Here is a 19167-nt window from a genome sequence, read left to right on the forward strand (position 1 = left end):
ATGTACAGGTGTCCTCCACCAAAAACCTAGATAACAAGCTACACGTCTATCTAGTTCCATGTAATTTTTGTAATATTCCAAAAGGCTTAGTAAAGATTGGCTAGATTTGTGATAGTTTTAAAGCCTTCTTTGACTGTAGGTTGCTCTACTCGTTTTCTCATGTTCTTGAAAGTCTTGTTTTATTAATATTTTATTTTTGTTTGACTAGAAGTTTGTCTAGATTTATGACATTTTACATATTCTGGCCACAAACTACATTCATGGCCAAAGGTGTAGGAAATGTTCTTTAGAAGATTATTTGAATTAATTCAAGCTCATGTGATGGGTCTTCTGCCAAAAATCCCATGTGGTCTGCTAAGAGCTCCAGGTCTTCTGAGGAGAACCCCAGGTTTTCTTCTGAGGACCCCAGGTTTGTTTTTTTACAGTAGTTGTTCCTGTGGACAGCTACAATTCCCAACTTTGCTGAATTAGATTGTGCATTTTTTTTCTTTTTTTGGATGTTGTGCCCATAGAAAAAAAATCCTCAAGGTGGCCCCTTATTCTCTCATGTCCATCTTGAAGGTTATTTCTTTAGAGATGCAAAGTACTGATTGATTTAATAACAATTGCATAGAAGTTTCTAATCTTTATGTATTGATTTTATCCAAATATATTGGTGAAATGCCATTGCTACCAGCATAATACTGTGTGGTCAGACAGTTGTGGGATCTACAGCAGACAGAAGGTCTGTTATGACTATAGTTACTCCCTTATATCTTTTACATCCATTTTCATACTTCTTCTAATAGCAGCATCCCTCCCCCTCCACAGTTTTATAGAATTTTGTTGAGTGAATCCCATTTAAGAGTTTCTGACATTTTGCTGAACAAAGCACAGTGTTTGTTTATTTGGACATCACCCCCACCTAAATTCATTGTGAGGCCCTGCCCAATGCCACCCAGCCCATTTTAGCGAAAATAATTTATGCCGGCCCATCTGCTCAGTGAATGCATGCACTATGGTCCTACCTATTCCAATGGGTGAGCCAGTGAAATGTGTCTTTCCGCCACATGCAAATCGAAATATTCTTGTTTTAATCCCAGTGAAGAAAATAGGGGATAGGTTTATTTCTCTGTAACTTTTTCTCTAGTCTTATAGTAGCTCTATACTAGTAGATTTTCGAACGAACGCTCATACAAATATTCATATGAAAATTCTTTGTACGTTCAATGACTGGACAAATGTTGTTCACCAGTACTTAACAATTTTGTTTGCTTTTAACATTTAATTTTGAAATGAATGTAATTTCCCAAACAGAAATCAAATACACTGTTAGAAATTAATTCAGTCAAGAAAAAATTCCATCCCATGCTTTCAAATTTTCTTGCCACGTGGTCAAAAATCATTAGAAAATACAGAACATTCTTAAAGTGAAAAATTGGTAATTAAATTCTTATAGAGTATAGCCAGCTTTAGCCACACTGTATTTCTTTCATTTGTGATCAGGTATGTAATTTTTTTAATACTTTCCTGTCCCTCAGGCAGCCATGGGAATAGCTCTTCTGATTATCATGGCGATGGAGAAAGAGGGAACGTCTAGAGAAGAAGCCATCAAGAAGATCTGGATGGTGGATTCAAAGGGACTAATAGTGAAGGTACGTTACTGAAAACTGATATCTGTAATTTTTATCTCAAGTGCCTTTTGTTAAACAGAAACCTTAAAGTGGAGTTCCACCCAAAAGTGGAAGCTCCTCTTTTCTGCCTTCTCCCCCCCTCCGCTGCCACATTTGGCTCCTTTTAGAAGGGAGCGGGTACCTATATTAAAGTTATTTTAACCACTGCACTTAGATGGTGCTTTCTTTTCTCTCCTTGTGTGTTCCCATTATAGAATTAGCTCACTCTTGAGGACAGCTACTAGTTCTGGGTCTGCTATGGACTTTATATTGGACTTTTAGTCCATAGGCCATTCTTGTTTTATGTATAGACTTTTATTCCCCTTGTTTGCGCCAGTACCATCCGTATTTCCATTTTTTTTTTTTTTTTTTTAGCGAATAGATCGGATTGGAGGTAGGCAGCTGTAAACGTACATATAGGGGTGAATGGAGGGGCTGACCAGGTCTGCCTGAAAAACTGCCAGGTGGACATGATCAGACTCTTCGTGTGAATAGGAACCTTGCTGTTCTGGTGACAAGGGTCACCAGGATAAAAAAAAAGAGGAACAATCTCACCAGTGGGGACACAGATGGCAGTAAATAGTTCACACATTCTTTCCAAAACTAAGTGTTCACTGTGAGGACACAAACTATTTGTGTCCCAAACCACTTGCCTACCGGGCACTTTTACTCACATTCTGCCCAGGCCAATTTTCAGCTTTTAGCAATGTTGCACTTTGACAATTGCGCGGTCACGCAACACTGTACCCATAATTTTTTTTATATTTTTTTTCACACAAATAGAACCTTCTTTTGGGGGTATTTAATCACTACTGGGTGTTTTTATTTTTTGTTAAGCAAACGAAGAAAGACTGAAAATTTTGAAAAAAAAAAGTTTTTCTTAGTTTCTATTATAAAATGTTGAAAACCAGATAATTTTTATCCTTCAATGATGTGTGTTGATGAGGCTGCACTAATGGGCACTGATAGGTACTGATGGGCAGCACTGAAGGACACTGATGTGCAGCACCGAAGGGCACTAATAGGCAGCACTGAAGGGCACTGATAGGTGGCACTGACTGGCAGCACTGATGGGCACTGACTGGCAGCACTGATTGGCATTGATGGGCACTGTTAGGGCTGCACTGATAATCGGGGCAGGGCGCGGCTCTGGGAGGATGTCATTTGACACCCTCTCAGAACTGGATGACCGTGCTGTAGCCATCATTCAGCTATAGCGAGGTCAGCAAGTGGTTAAAGCATCACTAAACCCAAGAACAATAATGTAATGTGTAAATGTGGTGGCTGCATTTGTTTTGTTTTTTAGGCTTAGAACATTTTTAGCAGAAAATACCTTTTGATCTCACTAGAAATGCAGTGTCCTTGTTGCTTCTGTAAGCTTAACAGGAAAGGGAAAAAAAAGCTATTTTATCTTTGTTCTGTAAACATTCTACTCCCATCAGCCCCCTTTGTAATTAAAGTGTTACTAAACCCAAAACAGTAAAATCAGTCTGTATATGTAGTAAAGCATGCTTGTTATACTCATTGTGGAACCTAAGGGGTTAATCAGCTTTGTTTAAATGCCTGTTTGATCCAGTCTTCTCTGACCCTCCCCTTTTTCTACTGTCCCCAATCCATCTGCCATAGTACAGAGAAGCAGTGACAGGTTTGGTGTGTATTGCTAGAGAGTTTTTTTTTTCTTGGGAGGGTGCATGTGATCAGCACAGGTCCAATCAGCGCTGTCTGGGTAGAGGGCCATGGGGCATGCAGCCTCATAGGACAGTCAGAGGAGAATGAAAACTCCTCCTAAAAGATTAACCAGTGCTCGGCTGCTCAGCCAGACACTGATAGAAGTCACAAGACTGTTATATACTGCTGATGAGAAAAGGTATTTATCAGTTTATGTTTACTAAAATAATTCCATTTCAATGTTCTTTGTACCGTGGAAGACTCGATATAGTAAATGCAGGGTCCGGGGTTTAGTAACAAGTCAGGTAAACAAAGGCAGTCATGTTTGAAGTCTATCCTGGTTGACAACCATAGTTCCCTCAGTAGATCCTGTAGAGTTGTGGATATAGCCACCAAGCTTCCCATGAGCAGCACCGAAGAATATCTTCCTTCCCAGCTGTGACAGACCCAACAAGGGAATCTCCCAATCAGAGTGACAGGTGGTCCGTCACACCAGCTATGTTCTGTAATCTACCAATTGATGTGCTCTAATGTGATGGAGATGAAGAGATAAGTAAATGTTTTGTATCCATATCAGAATGTTATGTCCATATCAGAACAGCCTAGGGTTACCAGTATGGTTTCCTCCATAGATGCAGTACAGGAGTGCTGTGGACATGAGATGGGAAGTGTGTTATTAGGAGGATTTTCAGGTGAAAATAATGCAAAAAAAGCTTGAAAAAAAGAAAATAAATTCAGCTTCTAAACCAAGGGCTAGTAAGGCTAGTAAGCTGTGAAAATGTGGAATAGACTCTCTCAGGAGTTGGTTCTGGCCAGCTCAGTGAGTTGCTTTAACGAAGTCCTGGATTCTTTCCTAGATGCACAGAATATAACTGGATTCTAATATTTATAGGTAAAGTGGATCCAGGGAATATCCGATTGCCTCTCGAGGGATCAGGAAAGAACTTTTTTCCCCTGCAGGAGCAAATTGGATCATGCTTTGCTGGGTTTTTTTTGCCTTCCTCTGGATCAACTGTGGGTGTAGGGTTACTTTTTTTTTAATGGTTGAGCTGGATGACTTTTTTTCAGCCAGGCTAACTATGTAAACTGTAATATATTACATTTTTGGATTTGTGTTTAGATACACTTTAGGTTGCTGTTTTGCGCAGGTTCTCTTAAGTGTACATAGAAGACAAACTTCATTTTAATAGCTCTTGTCTCTCCCCCAAGGAGCTTTCCATTCTGCAGAACAGCCAGATAAGAGATTTAAGGTAACTGGAAATGTAGAGTAGACCTAACCATCACCATAGACAATTCTGCAGACTTTGTTATTCCTCTGTTAATATTACTAACACAAACTGTTCTTGTCTGTACACTTGCAGTTCTGTGAGGTTAAGGCTCTCTTGTTTGTACTTTTTCGGTCTTAGTAATGTTTATAGTCATAAAAATGTAATTGAATTTAATTGCAGAACATTGGCATCGCTATTTTGTTATAGTAAAATAATTGTCACTCCTTGGAGGAAATTTTAATGGTTTTCAGCCAATTTTATTAAACTTTTTTTTTTTTTTGTAACATTAGACAGAGGTTAACTGAAGGGGAAAGAGTCACTGATTTTAACTTATGTACATTTTAGCTTGCACTATTAAGCCCTATGAGAGAATTTTTCTGCACTGATGCTAAGATGAGAACATGGAAATCATTAAAAGGAGCCAAGGGTTCTACCTTCTGGCTACCTATAAAAATACAACCTTAAAGAGGAACTTCAGTTCAAAACCCCATATTTTTAATTCTCCTCTTACCCGTATTACATAATTATCCTCAACACACATAATCACCTGCCCAAAGGATCCAGCATTGACCTGCTGTACCGCTTTCCCTCGGCGCTATCTTTGTTCCTGATGTCATCAGGCGCCTCTTCCTGGTTCAGAAAGCCCAACCACCTGATGAAGTGCGCCAACCACCTGATGAAGTGCGCCAACCACCTGATGAAGTGTGCCAACCACCTGATGAAATGTCTGTGAATAAAAGTGAATCATCCCGGGATATGTGAAGTACATATTCCATGTGACTTCTCAGCGCTGAATACATCATTCTTGTCTAGGCAGGAATTTTGGCTGGGGAGGCGGAGCAGGAAGGGCTCCCCCCAAAAAAAAAAAAAAACTTACATATGTAAAATCTCTAAAAATGTTCGAGTTTCATGACAAGCATAATAACCTGTAACTTGCCTGTAGGTAAGATGACCAGTTATTGAACGATTACTGATTGGTTGGGTGTGGTGAGGTCTTTGTTTATTATCCCCATGGACTGCATACATTTGGCTGTAGTCTGCTCAATCCGGCCTTCTCTGATTAGCATTTGTTGTGCCAAAAATCTAACGAAGAACATATTGGTTTTCCTTTGGCTCAGTAAACTGGCGCAGTGCTTTATTACAGTTGTGCAGGGTGTGCATAAAGGAAAGAAAATAAACAATAAAAGAGAATGTATTGGTGATCGGTCTCTGCCAGGCAAGTAAATTCTGAGTTTTACAGAAGAAATGGACACGGGACGGGTTTTTGTATAAAAGTGTATGTGACTCAACAAAGTTCTTTTTTTATAAAGCTGAACTCTAGGCAAACAAGCTACATATTCATCTGAAATGCATATATAGGAGATGTTTTACCAGGCAAAGGATTTATGTTTCTGTTAAGCCGGTCTTAAGATTTACACAGCCAACACAGCACAGCAGGGTTAGCGACCTGAATTTTCTCTACATTAAAGAGTCACTAAACCCACATCATTAATAACTATCAATAACTGGTGTATTACATGATTTTTATACTCACTCAGTCACTATGAGATTTGTTTTCTGTATTATGCAAAAAACCTGGTTGATCCTGCTGTTCTCTTTCTCCATCATCTGTCTATGTCCCCGATGTAGTTGGGGATTTTGCAGAGCAGTGTTGGCAGCTACTGCACATGCTCAGTTTTCAGTGAGTTTCTATGCTGAACATTTCCTCCCTATCACATCTGAGCAGCCAATGTGATTGTAGAATCACATATATGGGCGTATACACAGTGGAAAATGACAGCCCGCCCACTCCCTCCCTCCCTCATCCATGCCCACTAACCAGCTAAACACAATAGGGGGGTGGGATATTACATCTTGATTGATGGAGGCTTCTCCTCCCTGTTATTCTAAGACACAGGCTGGAGGGGTGTAACACAGCTTGTGACTAGTAGAAATCTGCCCATACCATGTCATTGCCAAAACATAGTAAAGATTTGATTTCTAATATATATATATATATATATATATATATATATATATATAAATTTATTTAATTTTTTTTTGTAAGACTAACCACTTGCCCTCCAGATGATTTACCCCCCTTCCTGACCAGGCCATTTCTTGAGTTACGGTGCTGCGTTACTTTAACTGACAATTGCGCAGTCATGCACCTCTGTACCCCATGGAAATTTATATCTATTTTTTTCCCACGAATTGAGCTTTCTTTTGGTGGTATTTGATCGCCTGTGCGGTTTTTATTATTTGCTATAATTAAAAAAAAGGCTGACAATTTTGAGAAAAACAATATTTTTGACTTTTTGCTATTAAACATGTCCAGTAAAAAAAAAAAAAAAAAAAAAAAACTAATTTTGTCATCAATTCTGCTAAGTCTTTGCTTAAAAAAAAAAAATCCCAATACGTGTAAATTAATTTGGTTTATGTGAAGGTTATAGCGTTTACAAATGGCTGTGTATATATACTGGAATTTTTTTTTCTACTAGTAATGGCAGCGACCAACGATTTATAGCGGGACTGCGGCAGGCATTCTGACACTGGGAGGAACTGACTTGGTGTCACTGACATCCCCAGTGACGCAATAAAGTGATCAATTCTTAAAAAAGAAAAGGCACTGACACTGTACTAATAACACTGGGCAGGAAGGGGTTAACATGAGGGGCGATCAAAGGGTTAACTGTGTGCTGGGAGTGTTTTACTAGGGGGCGGTGTGTTGATGCTTCACTTTAAGCACACTGCTGTGCACAGCCATCCAAAGCAGTGTGCCCAAGCCAACAGCGAGGAGGACTGTTAGTAAGCAATGCAGCCCTCCTCCCCATCGGAGATCCTCAGTAATCACCAGGCTCTAGCAGGTAATCATCAGCCGGGACCCGGTGATTGACAACCATGGTCACGAACGGCGGTGCGGGTAGGGCACGCATCTCAGGTGCGCCCCCCTACCCGGAAATACAAAATCACGTGTATATATACATGTGATTTTGTGCACCCCTGCCACACTGTAGTAGTATATCTGCTATAGGGCGGTCGGGAAGTGGTTAAAACAGTTGATTATTATTATTTATTTTTACTCTGAATCCCAAAGTCTACATTTTAAATGTGACCAGCATGAGGGCTAGAAGTTTCTTCAGTTTGTTTCTCTGCAGACAGGCTGGGAAAAAGCTGGGCCATGTGACCAGGGTGGGGACAAAGGGTGGGCAGGAGGGGCAGCTGCCCTGTGCACTGTGGTATCATGTAAGGTGTGTGTGTGTGTGGGGGGGGGGGGGATTTATGTAGGGAGGTTGAATTTGGGGTCAGCAGGGGGTGAGAATTGTTATTGGAGGGGAAATTTGGTGAGATGGGTGCTAGGATTGGGGTTTTGGGGGGATTTGTGTTGGGGGGGGGGATAGGATTTGCGCCAAGAGGTGGGATTTTTTTTTGGGGGGGGGTGCTAGAAAAGGTGTTTATGGTAGAAGGGGAAGGGGATTTGTGCTATTAGGGATGATTGGGGAGTATTTGTGCTAGGAGGGGAATTTTGAGGGGGGATTGGGGAAGTATTCGTGCTGGGAAAGGGGGGAATTTATGTTGGGAGGGTGAATTTGAGGTCAGCAGGGGGTGAGAATTGTTCTTGCAGGGGAAACTTGGTGAAAGGGGTGCTAGGAGTGGGGTTTTGGAGGGATTTGTGTTGGGGATGGGGGGGATTGGATTTACGCCAGGAGGTGGGATTTTTTTTTGGGGGGGAGGGGGGTTGCTATAAAAGGAGATATGGTAGAAGGGGAAGGGTATTTGTGCTAGTAGGGATGATTGGGGAGTATTTCTGCTAGGAGGGGAATTTTGAGGGGGATTGGGGAAGTATTCGTGCTGGGAAGGGGGGGTGGATTTATGTTGGGAGGGTGAATTTGGGGTCAGCAGAGGGTGAAAATTGTTCTTGAAGGGGAAATTTGGTGAGAGGGGTGCTATAAGTGGGGTTTTGGGGGGATTTGTGTTGGGGGGATAGGATTTACGCCAGGAGGTCAGATTTTTTTGGGGGGGGCAGGGGGGTTGCTAGAAAAGGTGATATGGTAGAAGGGGAAAGGTATTTGTGCTAGTAGGGATGATTGGGGAGTATCTGTGCTAGGAGGGGAATTTTGAGGGGCGATTCGAGAAGCATTTGTGCTGGGAAGGGGGGATTTGAAGTGGATGGGGGGATTTGTGATACGAGGAGGAGCGGATTTTGCCCAGTTCAACAGGAACCAGGTGAAATTGAACAGTGTATGGCCAGTTTAAATTGGTATCAGTGGACTGATAAGCCTATCTCTCTCTCTCAACTGGCTACTAGTGCTATCTCTCCCTCTCCCAGTCTGAGATATGCTGTATGCGGGATTAGAAAAGGCAGAATACCAAGTTCACATAAGGCACTTTCTCCCATCCTATCTGTAGACATAAGCTGCTGGTATTGGAACATTCCTTCTATTTACTAAAGGTTTCCTCCATACTCTGGCCCAAAATCCCCCTCCCCCAAATATGCAGCTAGCACTAATTCATTGTCCAATCACAGGCTTGGACCAGTGATTCTGAGCACCGAGTTAATAAGTATCTAATCTCACTTATTCATCGAGATCAGGTTGGCTTCGTTCCGGGGCGACAAGCTGCTGATAACATCCGTAAAGTCATCCATCTCATTCATATTTTACATCGCCGCAAGATACCAGGGTTTCTTTTATCCCTAGACATTTATAAAGCGTTTGATTCACTTTCTTGGGAATACTTGACATATACACTGTCTAGATGGGGGTTTGGTGACGCATTCCTGTCTTAGATCTCGGCTTTATATTCGTCTCCCTCGGCCTCTGTTAAATATGCAGGGTTTTTTTCCCCTTCCTTCCTTATTTTCAGGGGCACAAGACAGGGATACCCATTATCACCTGCTCTTCTTTATGTTCTCGCTCTTGAACCTCTAGCTGCAGCCATTTGAAATCACCCGGATATTTCTGGTGTCCTCTATGCCGGCATTCAATACAAGGCCAAATTCTATGCGGATGATGCACTTTTGGTTTTAACCAATCCTCTCATCACTCTCCCCAATCTCCAGGTCATATTGGACCGTTTCTCGAATATATCTGGCCTTCGCATCAATTTGTCTAAAACCGCGGCATTGAATATTGCGCTCCCTGCTGGTTGAATGGTTGCAGACTCAATTTTCCTACCGTTGGGCGTCCCATTCTCTGGCTTATCTTGGCGTTACACTTAGTTCCTCATACTCTGCCTTATTTTCGGCCAATTATTACCCCTTACTGCGCTCCTTTACTTCCCTGCTTCATTCTTGGCAGTTTCCCTCTTTATCACGGATTGGCCGGATACATGCTGTTAAGATGACTATTCTACCGAAGATCTTATACTTTTTCCGTACTCTCCCTATTCAGGTCCCTTCGTCTTTTCTTTGTGTACTACAGAGCCGGATTCTCGGTTTTATTTGGGCTTGTAAATGTCCCAGAGTACCTAGAGCCACTCTGTATACCCATAGACCAGCGTTTTTCAACCACTGTGCCGCGGCACACTAGTGTGCCATGAGATATTGTCTGGTGTGCCGTGGGAAAAATTGCCTCGGCTGACAAATAGACGGGCAAACTACGGCCCGCGGGCCGTATACGGCCCGGCGGACCTTTTAATCCGGCCCACGGAGCGTGATACTGTCAGGATGATCTGTCCCCCTCGACGTATCTGCGCATGTGCCGGAGATTGCCGATCGGCTGCTAATGCCTGAAACTGGCACATGCGCAGATACGTCGAGGGGGACAGATCCTCATAGGAGACCTACACCGGAACGGCGAGAGGAACGCGCGGCGCAAAGGTAAGTGAATTGACACAGGGGGGGCTTGGGGACTTAATATGGGGGATGAATTAATATGGGGAATGAATTACTATAGGGGGGATGCATTACTATGGGGGATGAATTACTATGGGGGATGTATTACTATGGGGGATGAATTACTATATGGGGGATGAATTACTATATGGGGGATGAATTACTATATGGGGGATGAATTACTATATGGGGGGTGAATTACTATGGGGGATGAATTACTATATGGGGGATGAATTGCTATAGGGGGGATGAATTACTATGGGGGATGAATTACTATGGGGGATGAATTACTATATGGGGGATGAATTACTATATGGGGGATGAATTACTATATGGGGGGTGAATTACTATGGGGGATGAATTACTATGGGGGATGAATTACTATATGGGGGATGTATTACTATGGGGGATGAATTACTATATGGGGGATGAATTACTATATGGGGGGATTAATTACTATGGGGGATGAATTACTATATGGGGGAGATGAATTACTATGGGGGATGAATTACTATGGGGGATGAATTACTATATGGGGGATGAATTACTATGGGGGATGAATTACTATGGGGGATGAATTACTATATGGGGGATGAATTACTATATGGGGGCTGAATTACTATATGGGGGATGAATTACTATGGTGGATGAATTACTATATGGGGAATTAATTACTATGCTTACTATGGGGGAATATTACTATACTTACTATGGATGACACATACACATCATTCATCTACTCTTGGTCCGGCCCCCGGGTCCAATTATAAAATACTTTATTATTTCATAATAAAGTAATTATAAAATAATTTCTTTGTGTTTGATTCCTATTCAAGAGAATTACTTTATATATAGTCAATATAGGCACAGAGGTAAATTTTTTTAACATTTTCTAATGGTGGTGTGCCTCGTGATTTTTTTCATGAAAAAAGTGTGCCTTTGCACAAAAAAGGTTGAAAAACACTGCCATAGACTACAGGGAGGTTTGGGAATTCCACACGTCTCTAGATACTATTTGGCGGCTCAGATTTCCCAGTTGTCTATGCTTCATGCCATGACTGATATTCCATTGTGGGTACTCTTGGAATTACCCAACTGTTCTCCGCTTTCCTTAACTACATTGCTTTGGCTCCCGCCTAAATTGCGCCCTCCGGATTTGAGCCCTATTATGCTTCACAGTTTGAGAATCTGGGATTCTGTTAAATATTCGGGGAATTTAATTTCGCCATTCCTACCCCTTTTGCCGATCACTCATAATCCTTTATTTCCGCAGGCCTAGAACATCCCTCTTCTTTCTCTTGGTGGACCTCCCATGGCTTTGTTATTGTACACGATTTTCTGAGCACTCATACACTTCCATCTTGGGAGTCTCTTTGAGAATCCAGGGGGGTCCTGCCATGGGAATATTATCGGTATTTGCAATTGCGCCACTGGGTCCTATCCCTCTGTCGTACCTCTACATATCCTTACTGCAAAACGCCCTTTGAGCGCGCTTGTCCGCATTCCCCAGGGTCCCCTGGCCTTATTTCGGTAATATATGCTTCCCTTAACAGTAGGTCTTCCTCTTCGCCCCTGTCTTATGTTTCTCAATGGGAGTGAGATCTGGGTGTTTCGATTGAGGCGGAGGATTGGCGTAAGGCCTGGGGGATGGTGGCAAAATGTTCATTTAATACAGTCACTCTTGAGGCAGCCTACAAATTTCTTGTCAGGAATGGACTCAGCACTGGTGGTGGGACTCACCTGCCGTGTGGGCTGCAGTACCAGGGCTGACCAGCGGGTGCTCTTAGCAGCCAGAAGCTCACTCCTGTAGTCAGCCAACACCTGGGCTGATTGCAGGAGGTGTATTTAAGGAATGACCAGGCCTGTGATCAGGGCCTTGGTGTATGTTTCCCATGAGCCCCTGTACCTGGTATCCTGTGTTCCTGCCTCGTTGCTGACCCTGCTTTGATCCTGACCTCTGCTGACCGTCTCCTGTTGAACCCCTGGTTTGCCTGACCATCCTTCTGCCTGATCCTCGGTACCGCGCTGCCCGCTACCTGCTGAACCTGGCTTGTGACACCGACCATTCTCTGCTTGCTCCTCCTGTACCACGCTGCCCGCACGATACCGACCCGGGCCTGTCAGACTACGCTTACTTCGCCTGACGATCCATCCATCCCGCACGGATCACCTTTAGTAAGTCTGCCTGCCTCTTCCCATCAGACTCCGTTCCTGCACTCCCCTGCCAGTACTCTCTACCACAGCCGGACGCACTCAGGGGTCGTGACCTGGTTCCAGTCTGCACCAAGTCCACCCCCACCATCAGGGGCCCTGGTGAATAGCAGGCTGGGACTTAGACCCCACGCCCTGAGGAAATCCGTGCTGTGGGCTGCTAGAGACGTTGCCAGGCGGCACCTGACAGTACCTTACGGCCTGCCTGACCATTCCACCTCTCCAGCCTGAGTACGTCTGTGTTCCTGAAGCCTGCTACTTCCCTGTGTCAGTCCACACATTTCTGGTCATACCCGGATCTCTAACAGTTCTGCTACGGTGGTACTGGGTCCCAGCTCGGACTGCTCACTTTAATCCGACTGGCGGAGATAGATGTTTCCGGAACTGTGGTCTACGTGGGGACGTCTTGCACATTTGGTGGTCGTGCCCACGATTGATCGGCTTCTGGTCTAGGGTTTTCGGTTTGCTTCAAACGCTATTTCATATTACGGTCCGTAGGGATGCAAGGGTGGCCCTCCTGCATTGCCCAATTTTGGGTCTGTCTAGGTGTCAACAGAAATTGGCATCCTACCTATTCATTTCGGCTAAACGTACTATAGCTCAAGCTTGGAGAACACCTTCGGTAGTCTTTCAAGGGGTGAGGACTCGGATAAATGCTATGTTGTTCAATGAGCAGATGTCTAGCATTTTTTATGATTCTCATCCAAGATTCTTTAAGGTTTGGGAACCTTGGATACGCTATTCCTTACCATCCCTGCCTCCTACTAGTTATGGCCTCCTTTAGTCGCTGCTGGTGCTAGCCCCGGATCTGTGATCTCTTTAGTTTCCCTTCTTTCATGTTTTTTTTTCTGGTTCCCTTTTGTTTTCTTTTCTTTTTGTTTTCTTCTAACTTCTTTTCTCTTTTTTCCAATATTATGTTTTCTTCTAACTTCTTTTCTTTTCTCTTTTTTCCAATATTATGTTGGATAACTGCTGCTATTTGGCTCAGCTGTTTGATGTCATCGGACGTTTTGTTATTTGACTAATAAGTCAGCAGGTTGTCCCTGCTTATATGTTATTATTATGCTTTGCCCCTGCGAGGGCGTATTTTGAGCTTGCTATATTCTTAAAAATCAAAACTTTAATAATAAAAATATTGAAAACAAACACTGATAAAATCGACTGCTGAACGCAAGTTTTCTGCATTCAAGAAAACGACTGTAAATACAAATGCCTGTAAACGACGATGTGTACATGGACACATAGGAAAACATTAGGGTGAGTTCAGGGGCTGCTGAAAAAAATGCTGAACAACTCCTAAACGTGAGTTTATCAGCTGCAGTGTACATGAGCCCTAAGGGTTCACAACCACTTTAAATATACAGTATATTTACAGGATCTCTTTGTTTTCTGAAGCTATAGGTGTAATCAGTGATTATACACTCCATTTGTAAAGCCATGGCATTCTGCTTTCTTAAAGGGACGGGGGAACCTGAATCATGAAAAGGAGATGTTTGCCCAGGAACACCCTCCTGTGAAAACTCTGGAGGAAGCTGTGGAGATACTGAAGCCCTCAGCAATTATAGGTAAGAACACACTTCCTGTCACATCGCTGGTTTTCTGTGTATTTACAGGAGGTCATCCCCTTATGGTATAAACATTTTTTGTACCGTAGTTACTCATTTTGAGAGGTCTTTTTTTTTTTTTTTTTTTTAAAGCCCAAGGGTTAACTGCTTGTTTTTGTCTAGGGCAGGGGTCTCCAAACTTCCCAAACAAAGGTGCCAGCTTACTGTCTTTCAGGGCCGGTTCACACTATAGAAACGCAGTCCAGAACCATTTTGGATGCGTTTTTGCATGCACGTTTATGACACGTTCCAGTGCGTTTTTTATGCATTCCAGTTCATTTTTTCCCCTCTTTTTCTTCAATTTAAATAGGGACATGTGCATTCCAGTGTGTTTTTGGTGCGTTCTGGTGCATTTTTGATGCATTTTACTGTGTTCCATTTCAGTTCTGTGCAGAAAAAATGCAGCCTGTTCTTTTTTTTTTTTTTCTGCAACCAGAACGCACTGGAACTGCAAGCACTGATTTGAACTATGACATTGACAACTGTATATTTATTTATTTATTACAGGTACTTATATACCCTATATATATTCCTCCTGCGCTTTAATGGAGTACCTATAATAACAAGCTGCTAGCACTCAAACTGGTACTTATAGTAAACACTAAATATATAAAAGATAGTGCAGTGCTGTAACATCAATAAATCAATGTGCAAATATGAATAACTCACAGTATATATGCCACACGTGCTCTTAAAATATGCAAAAACAATATAATAGGTGACCTATATTTGTGTTAATAACACACAATAAATCACAGTACATGTGGCCCCCTTCACTCCCACTCTATATCATGATAAGTGAATAGATGATGGTTATAAGGATATCGATATCCTGACAAAGTCACGTGTATGGTGACGCAATGCGTCGATACGCGGTGACGCAGCATCCGGTCTGCGGTGACGTACTTCCGGTATGGCTGCCATCTTGGCACACCCTGAACAGCCAGAAACGCATGCAGTACACCCATGCATGTGGCTTGAACTTAGGACTGTGGATTTATAATGTGAGTTTATACATTACATCTTTGAATAAAGCACCTTACTTTTGGCATATTACACTATGAGAGATTCTTCCTGTGCTTATATCATTTGGATGAGTGGTACATCTAGCTGAGACCAGGAGCCAGTGCACCTTAAATACCTACCCAATCTGATGAGAGGTCCACAGGAGGTTTGCTGAGGTTACCTGCCGGTGTTGGAATAAGATCCTGTAGTGATCTTAAAGGCTTGTAGGCCCATTGGGCCACAGAGTGGAAGTGAGGGGGCAATTTAACCACAGGAGGAGAGTCACGCACCATTACTAAAAAAAAGTCACTTGTGTAATCACCTGCATTGTATGAATTGCTTCAGAGTTGAGCACCATCATCTACTACTGCATTGTATGAATTGCTTCAGAGTTGAGCACCATCATCTACTACTGCATTGTATGAATTGCTTCAGAGTTGAGCACCATCATCTACTAATTTATGAACTTTTTTTACCCACCTTGGATATTTACCATCATCTATTCACTTATCATGATATAGAGTGGGAGTGAAGGGGGCCACGATATAGAGTGGGAGTGAAGGGGGCCACATGTACTGTGATTTATTGTGTGTTATTAACACAAATATAGGTCACCTATTATATTGTTTTTGCATATTTTAAGAGCACGTGTGGCATATATACTGTGAGTTATTCATATTTGCACATTGATTTATTGATTTTACAGCGCTGCACTATCTTTTATGTATTTAGGTACTTATATAGCGTCATCAATTTACGCAGCGCTTTACATATATATTGTACATTCACATCAGTCCTAACCCTCAAGGGTTGTACAATATAAGATGCCAACTTACATTCATACATACACTTACTAGGGCCAATTTAGACAGGATCCAATTAACCTACCAGCATGTCTTTGGAGTGAGGGAGGAAACCAACGCAGGCACAGGGAGAACATGCAAACTCCAGGCAGGTGGTGCCGTGGTAAGGATTTGAACCAACGACCCTAGTACTGTCAGGTGGAAGTGCTAACCATTTAGCCACTGTGCAAACCCTACTTCCTGTGTATTTTGGATGCAGAAAAAAAGCAACTGAAACGCATGTAGTGTGAACTGACCCTCAGGCTTTAGGAGAGCCAGACTGTGGCCAGTGGAAGTAGAAAATGCCACGTGTCTGTAAACCATGCCTCGTTATTGGTATCAGTGGGAGCCACAGTTCCCCATTGATGGTGTCAGTGGGAGGTATGGTGCCCCATCGTTTGTATCAGTTGGAGAAATGGTGTGCCCTCATTGGTGTTAGTTGGAGGAACAGTGCCTCAAGAGCCAGATAAAGCAAGCAAAGTGCAGCATTCAGGACCCCTGGGCCATAGATTGGAGACCACTGGTCGAGGGCAGGGGTCACCAAACTGTGGCCCTCCAGGTGCTGAGGAACTGCAAGTTCCATGAGGCCTTGCAAGACTCCCAGAGGCAGAGGCATGATGGGACTTGTAGTACTTCAACAGCTGGAGGGTCACGGTTTGGAGACCCCTTGACTCTAGGGGATTGGAGAAGTCGGAGATATATTTACCTAATCTTCCTATCCTCCCTGCGCAAGACTGGTTGTGCGATGGACTGTTCATGGTGTCATCCAGCCCATAGACCTGCTCTGGACATGAGGATGTGTGTAACAGTCCACCATTCGATCATAGGGGGAGTGCTGTTTGCCTCTGGAGTGGAGGATTGGGTGAGTATAAACTTTCTGGTCGCCCCTGGACAAAACAAGCGGTTAACTGTTGAGCTTTAATAATAGTTTCTGTACTCCGGAACTGTAATATTCCCACCAAGCTGCAGCTTGGTAATGATACCAAAATGAATCCTTGATATAAACACAATAAAAAATATCATAGAAAACCTATACAACCCTTTGTTTTCATGTGCAGAATACAATTTAAAAAATAATTGGGAGCTTTCTATAACAGTTTAGTTACTGTGCACAAAGTAAACTGTTCATTTTTATGTGGTCGCTTGACATAAAACCCACCCACCAAGAGACCACATATATAGTACCATGACAAAGAATTCATAGAGCATGTTGTGTTTTCTAAACAGAGCGCACAGCAGCAGCATTCTCTGTTTGAAAGTTGATAGAGAGCGGTCTTAAAGAGACCCTGTCATCAACATAAATTTGTAGGTAAAAACATAAACAAGTCAAGCATTAAAAATGCTTATTTGTGGTGTTTTTACTTTGTATTAACATGTTTTTAACAACTTGCAATGTGACTATTAACTACTAGGCAATCTGGCTATTCAGGAAAAGCCAGTTCCTTAGTATAGCAGCCTCCTTGCACATCATAGCCCTTACCTCTGGGAATTTCTGATTACTGTCTGTGCTGACCCAGCTCTTCAACCCCTCACCTACTTACATAACCTTTAATTTACCTGCTGGGGGGGGGAGCGTAAGAGAATACAAAAGGGTATCAGTTAAGTGACAGCTCTGGGGCTGCTGACATCACATCCAAGATGGTGACACTCAGCAACAGTCTCAGGGGTTGTGGATGTCTACACAAGGGAGGCTTTTACAGGTAAATAACATGAATAAAATATGTTGAATACACTTCTTATGGGAAGAATGTTATTAATGGTCTGAACTGGACCTGAACACAAAAATGTTATAGGGAGCATCCATAAATGTTAATTAGTAATGTTAATGAAGTAGTATACATCAAAAAGTTTATCTTTTGTCTGGAATTTTTCCTAAAATACCGCAGTGCACTTTTAGGTATGTGAGTGTGCCTAGGCACTCCTGTGCCTCCAGCTTCAGAGATTAGCTGCAGAGAGACCACAGGCTATAGTGGTCACATCCTTTGCCCTATGTCTGTCTTTTTTTTTGGGGGGGGGGCGGCATTGCTTCCACAGTCCTGTTCCTTTTCAATAGGCAGTGAGAAAGACGACGGGCCAGTCCCTGTCCTGAATCATTCATTTGTATGAGTGTAAATTCAGCTTGAACTCTGTAAACAAATCGTTGTTCAGCAAAGCAGGTAAGGATAGCCCAGAAAATGTGAAAAGGACCCAAGGGCTCCACCAACAGGCAGAAACTGAGAATGCAAAATAATATTTAATAATTTTATGTCAAAAGATGTAGTTTTAGTCCTAATCATAATCCAGAAACAAAGATGCAAAACTGCCATTTAGGCAGAAAGGCTAAAACCATGCAGATCTGCCTCAGTGGTTATAGCACAGATATAGCCTAACACTTTGAGCCATTTTAAAACACACAGCTATTTTCAGGTTGATATCCCTCACTAGTCCCAGATGTGGACATCACAGCTTTCCTTTTTTACTCTTCAATATTATATGGAATATTTAATATTTTGACTATTTTCATATTCAAAGACTAAATCAATGCTAAGAATTACTGTTTACTCCTCCTAGACTTGATCAGGGAAGGATTTTAATACAACACATCCACTAGGTTTATGTATTATAACACACTGTCATTTTTTTATTTCATGTGATATTTTCTACAGAAGAACAGGTAATAGTTCTGTTTGGCTGGGTTTTTTTAATATTAACGACATGTTTTTAATTCTTTTAGGAGTGGCTGCTATCAGGGGAGCATTTACAGAAAAGATACTGAAGAATATGGCTGCTTTTAATAAAAGACCAATAATATTTGCACTAAGTAACCCAACCAGTAAGGCAGAGTGCACTGCAGAGCAGTGCTACCATCTGACGGAGGTATAGTATCTGCCACCATGCTGTCTGCAATACACATCTGGGATGACCATATTATATATATAATTCACCCTTGTGGTCCACAACCACATCACATGATTAGCCACCAGGGTCTGTAGAGTAAGATATCCATAGTATTTAGGTTACTTAAGCTACAGAGTGACTTTTGACTCTTCTGACCTGAGCCTGTGGTCCTTTAATCCTGTTGTGGAGGCCTTTATTATGGTCTCACAGCAGGACGTTCTTCAG

General features: G+C 42.4%; 1 protein-coding gene across 2 annotated transcripts in view; it reads left to right on the forward strand.

The window, feature by feature from the left end:
* The window catches only part of LOC149446260 (NADP-dependent malic enzyme-like), a 279632-nt gene that overhangs the window by 247000 nt on the left and 13465 nt on the right, over positions 1–19167 (forward strand). For both annotated transcript variants that reach the window (XM_089652763.1, XM_089652762.1), the window contains exons 10-12: positions 1521–1634; positions 14074–14179; positions 18779–18921. In XM_089652763.1, the coding sequence (XP_089508889.1) occupies positions 1521–1634; positions 14074–14179; positions 18779–18921 (363 nt within the window). The remainder of the gene's footprint in view (positions 1–1520; positions 1635–14073; positions 14180–18778; positions 18922–19167) is intronic.

The sequence above is a fragment of the Staurois parvus genome, unplaced genomic scaffold, assembly GCF_062004578.1.
Source record: "Staurois parvus isolate SC_StPar_1 unplaced genomic scaffold, SC_StPar_1.0 ptg000693l, whole genome shotgun sequence".
Classification (NCBI taxonomy): Eukaryota; Metazoa; Chordata; class Amphibia; order Anura; family Ranidae; genus Staurois; species Staurois parvus.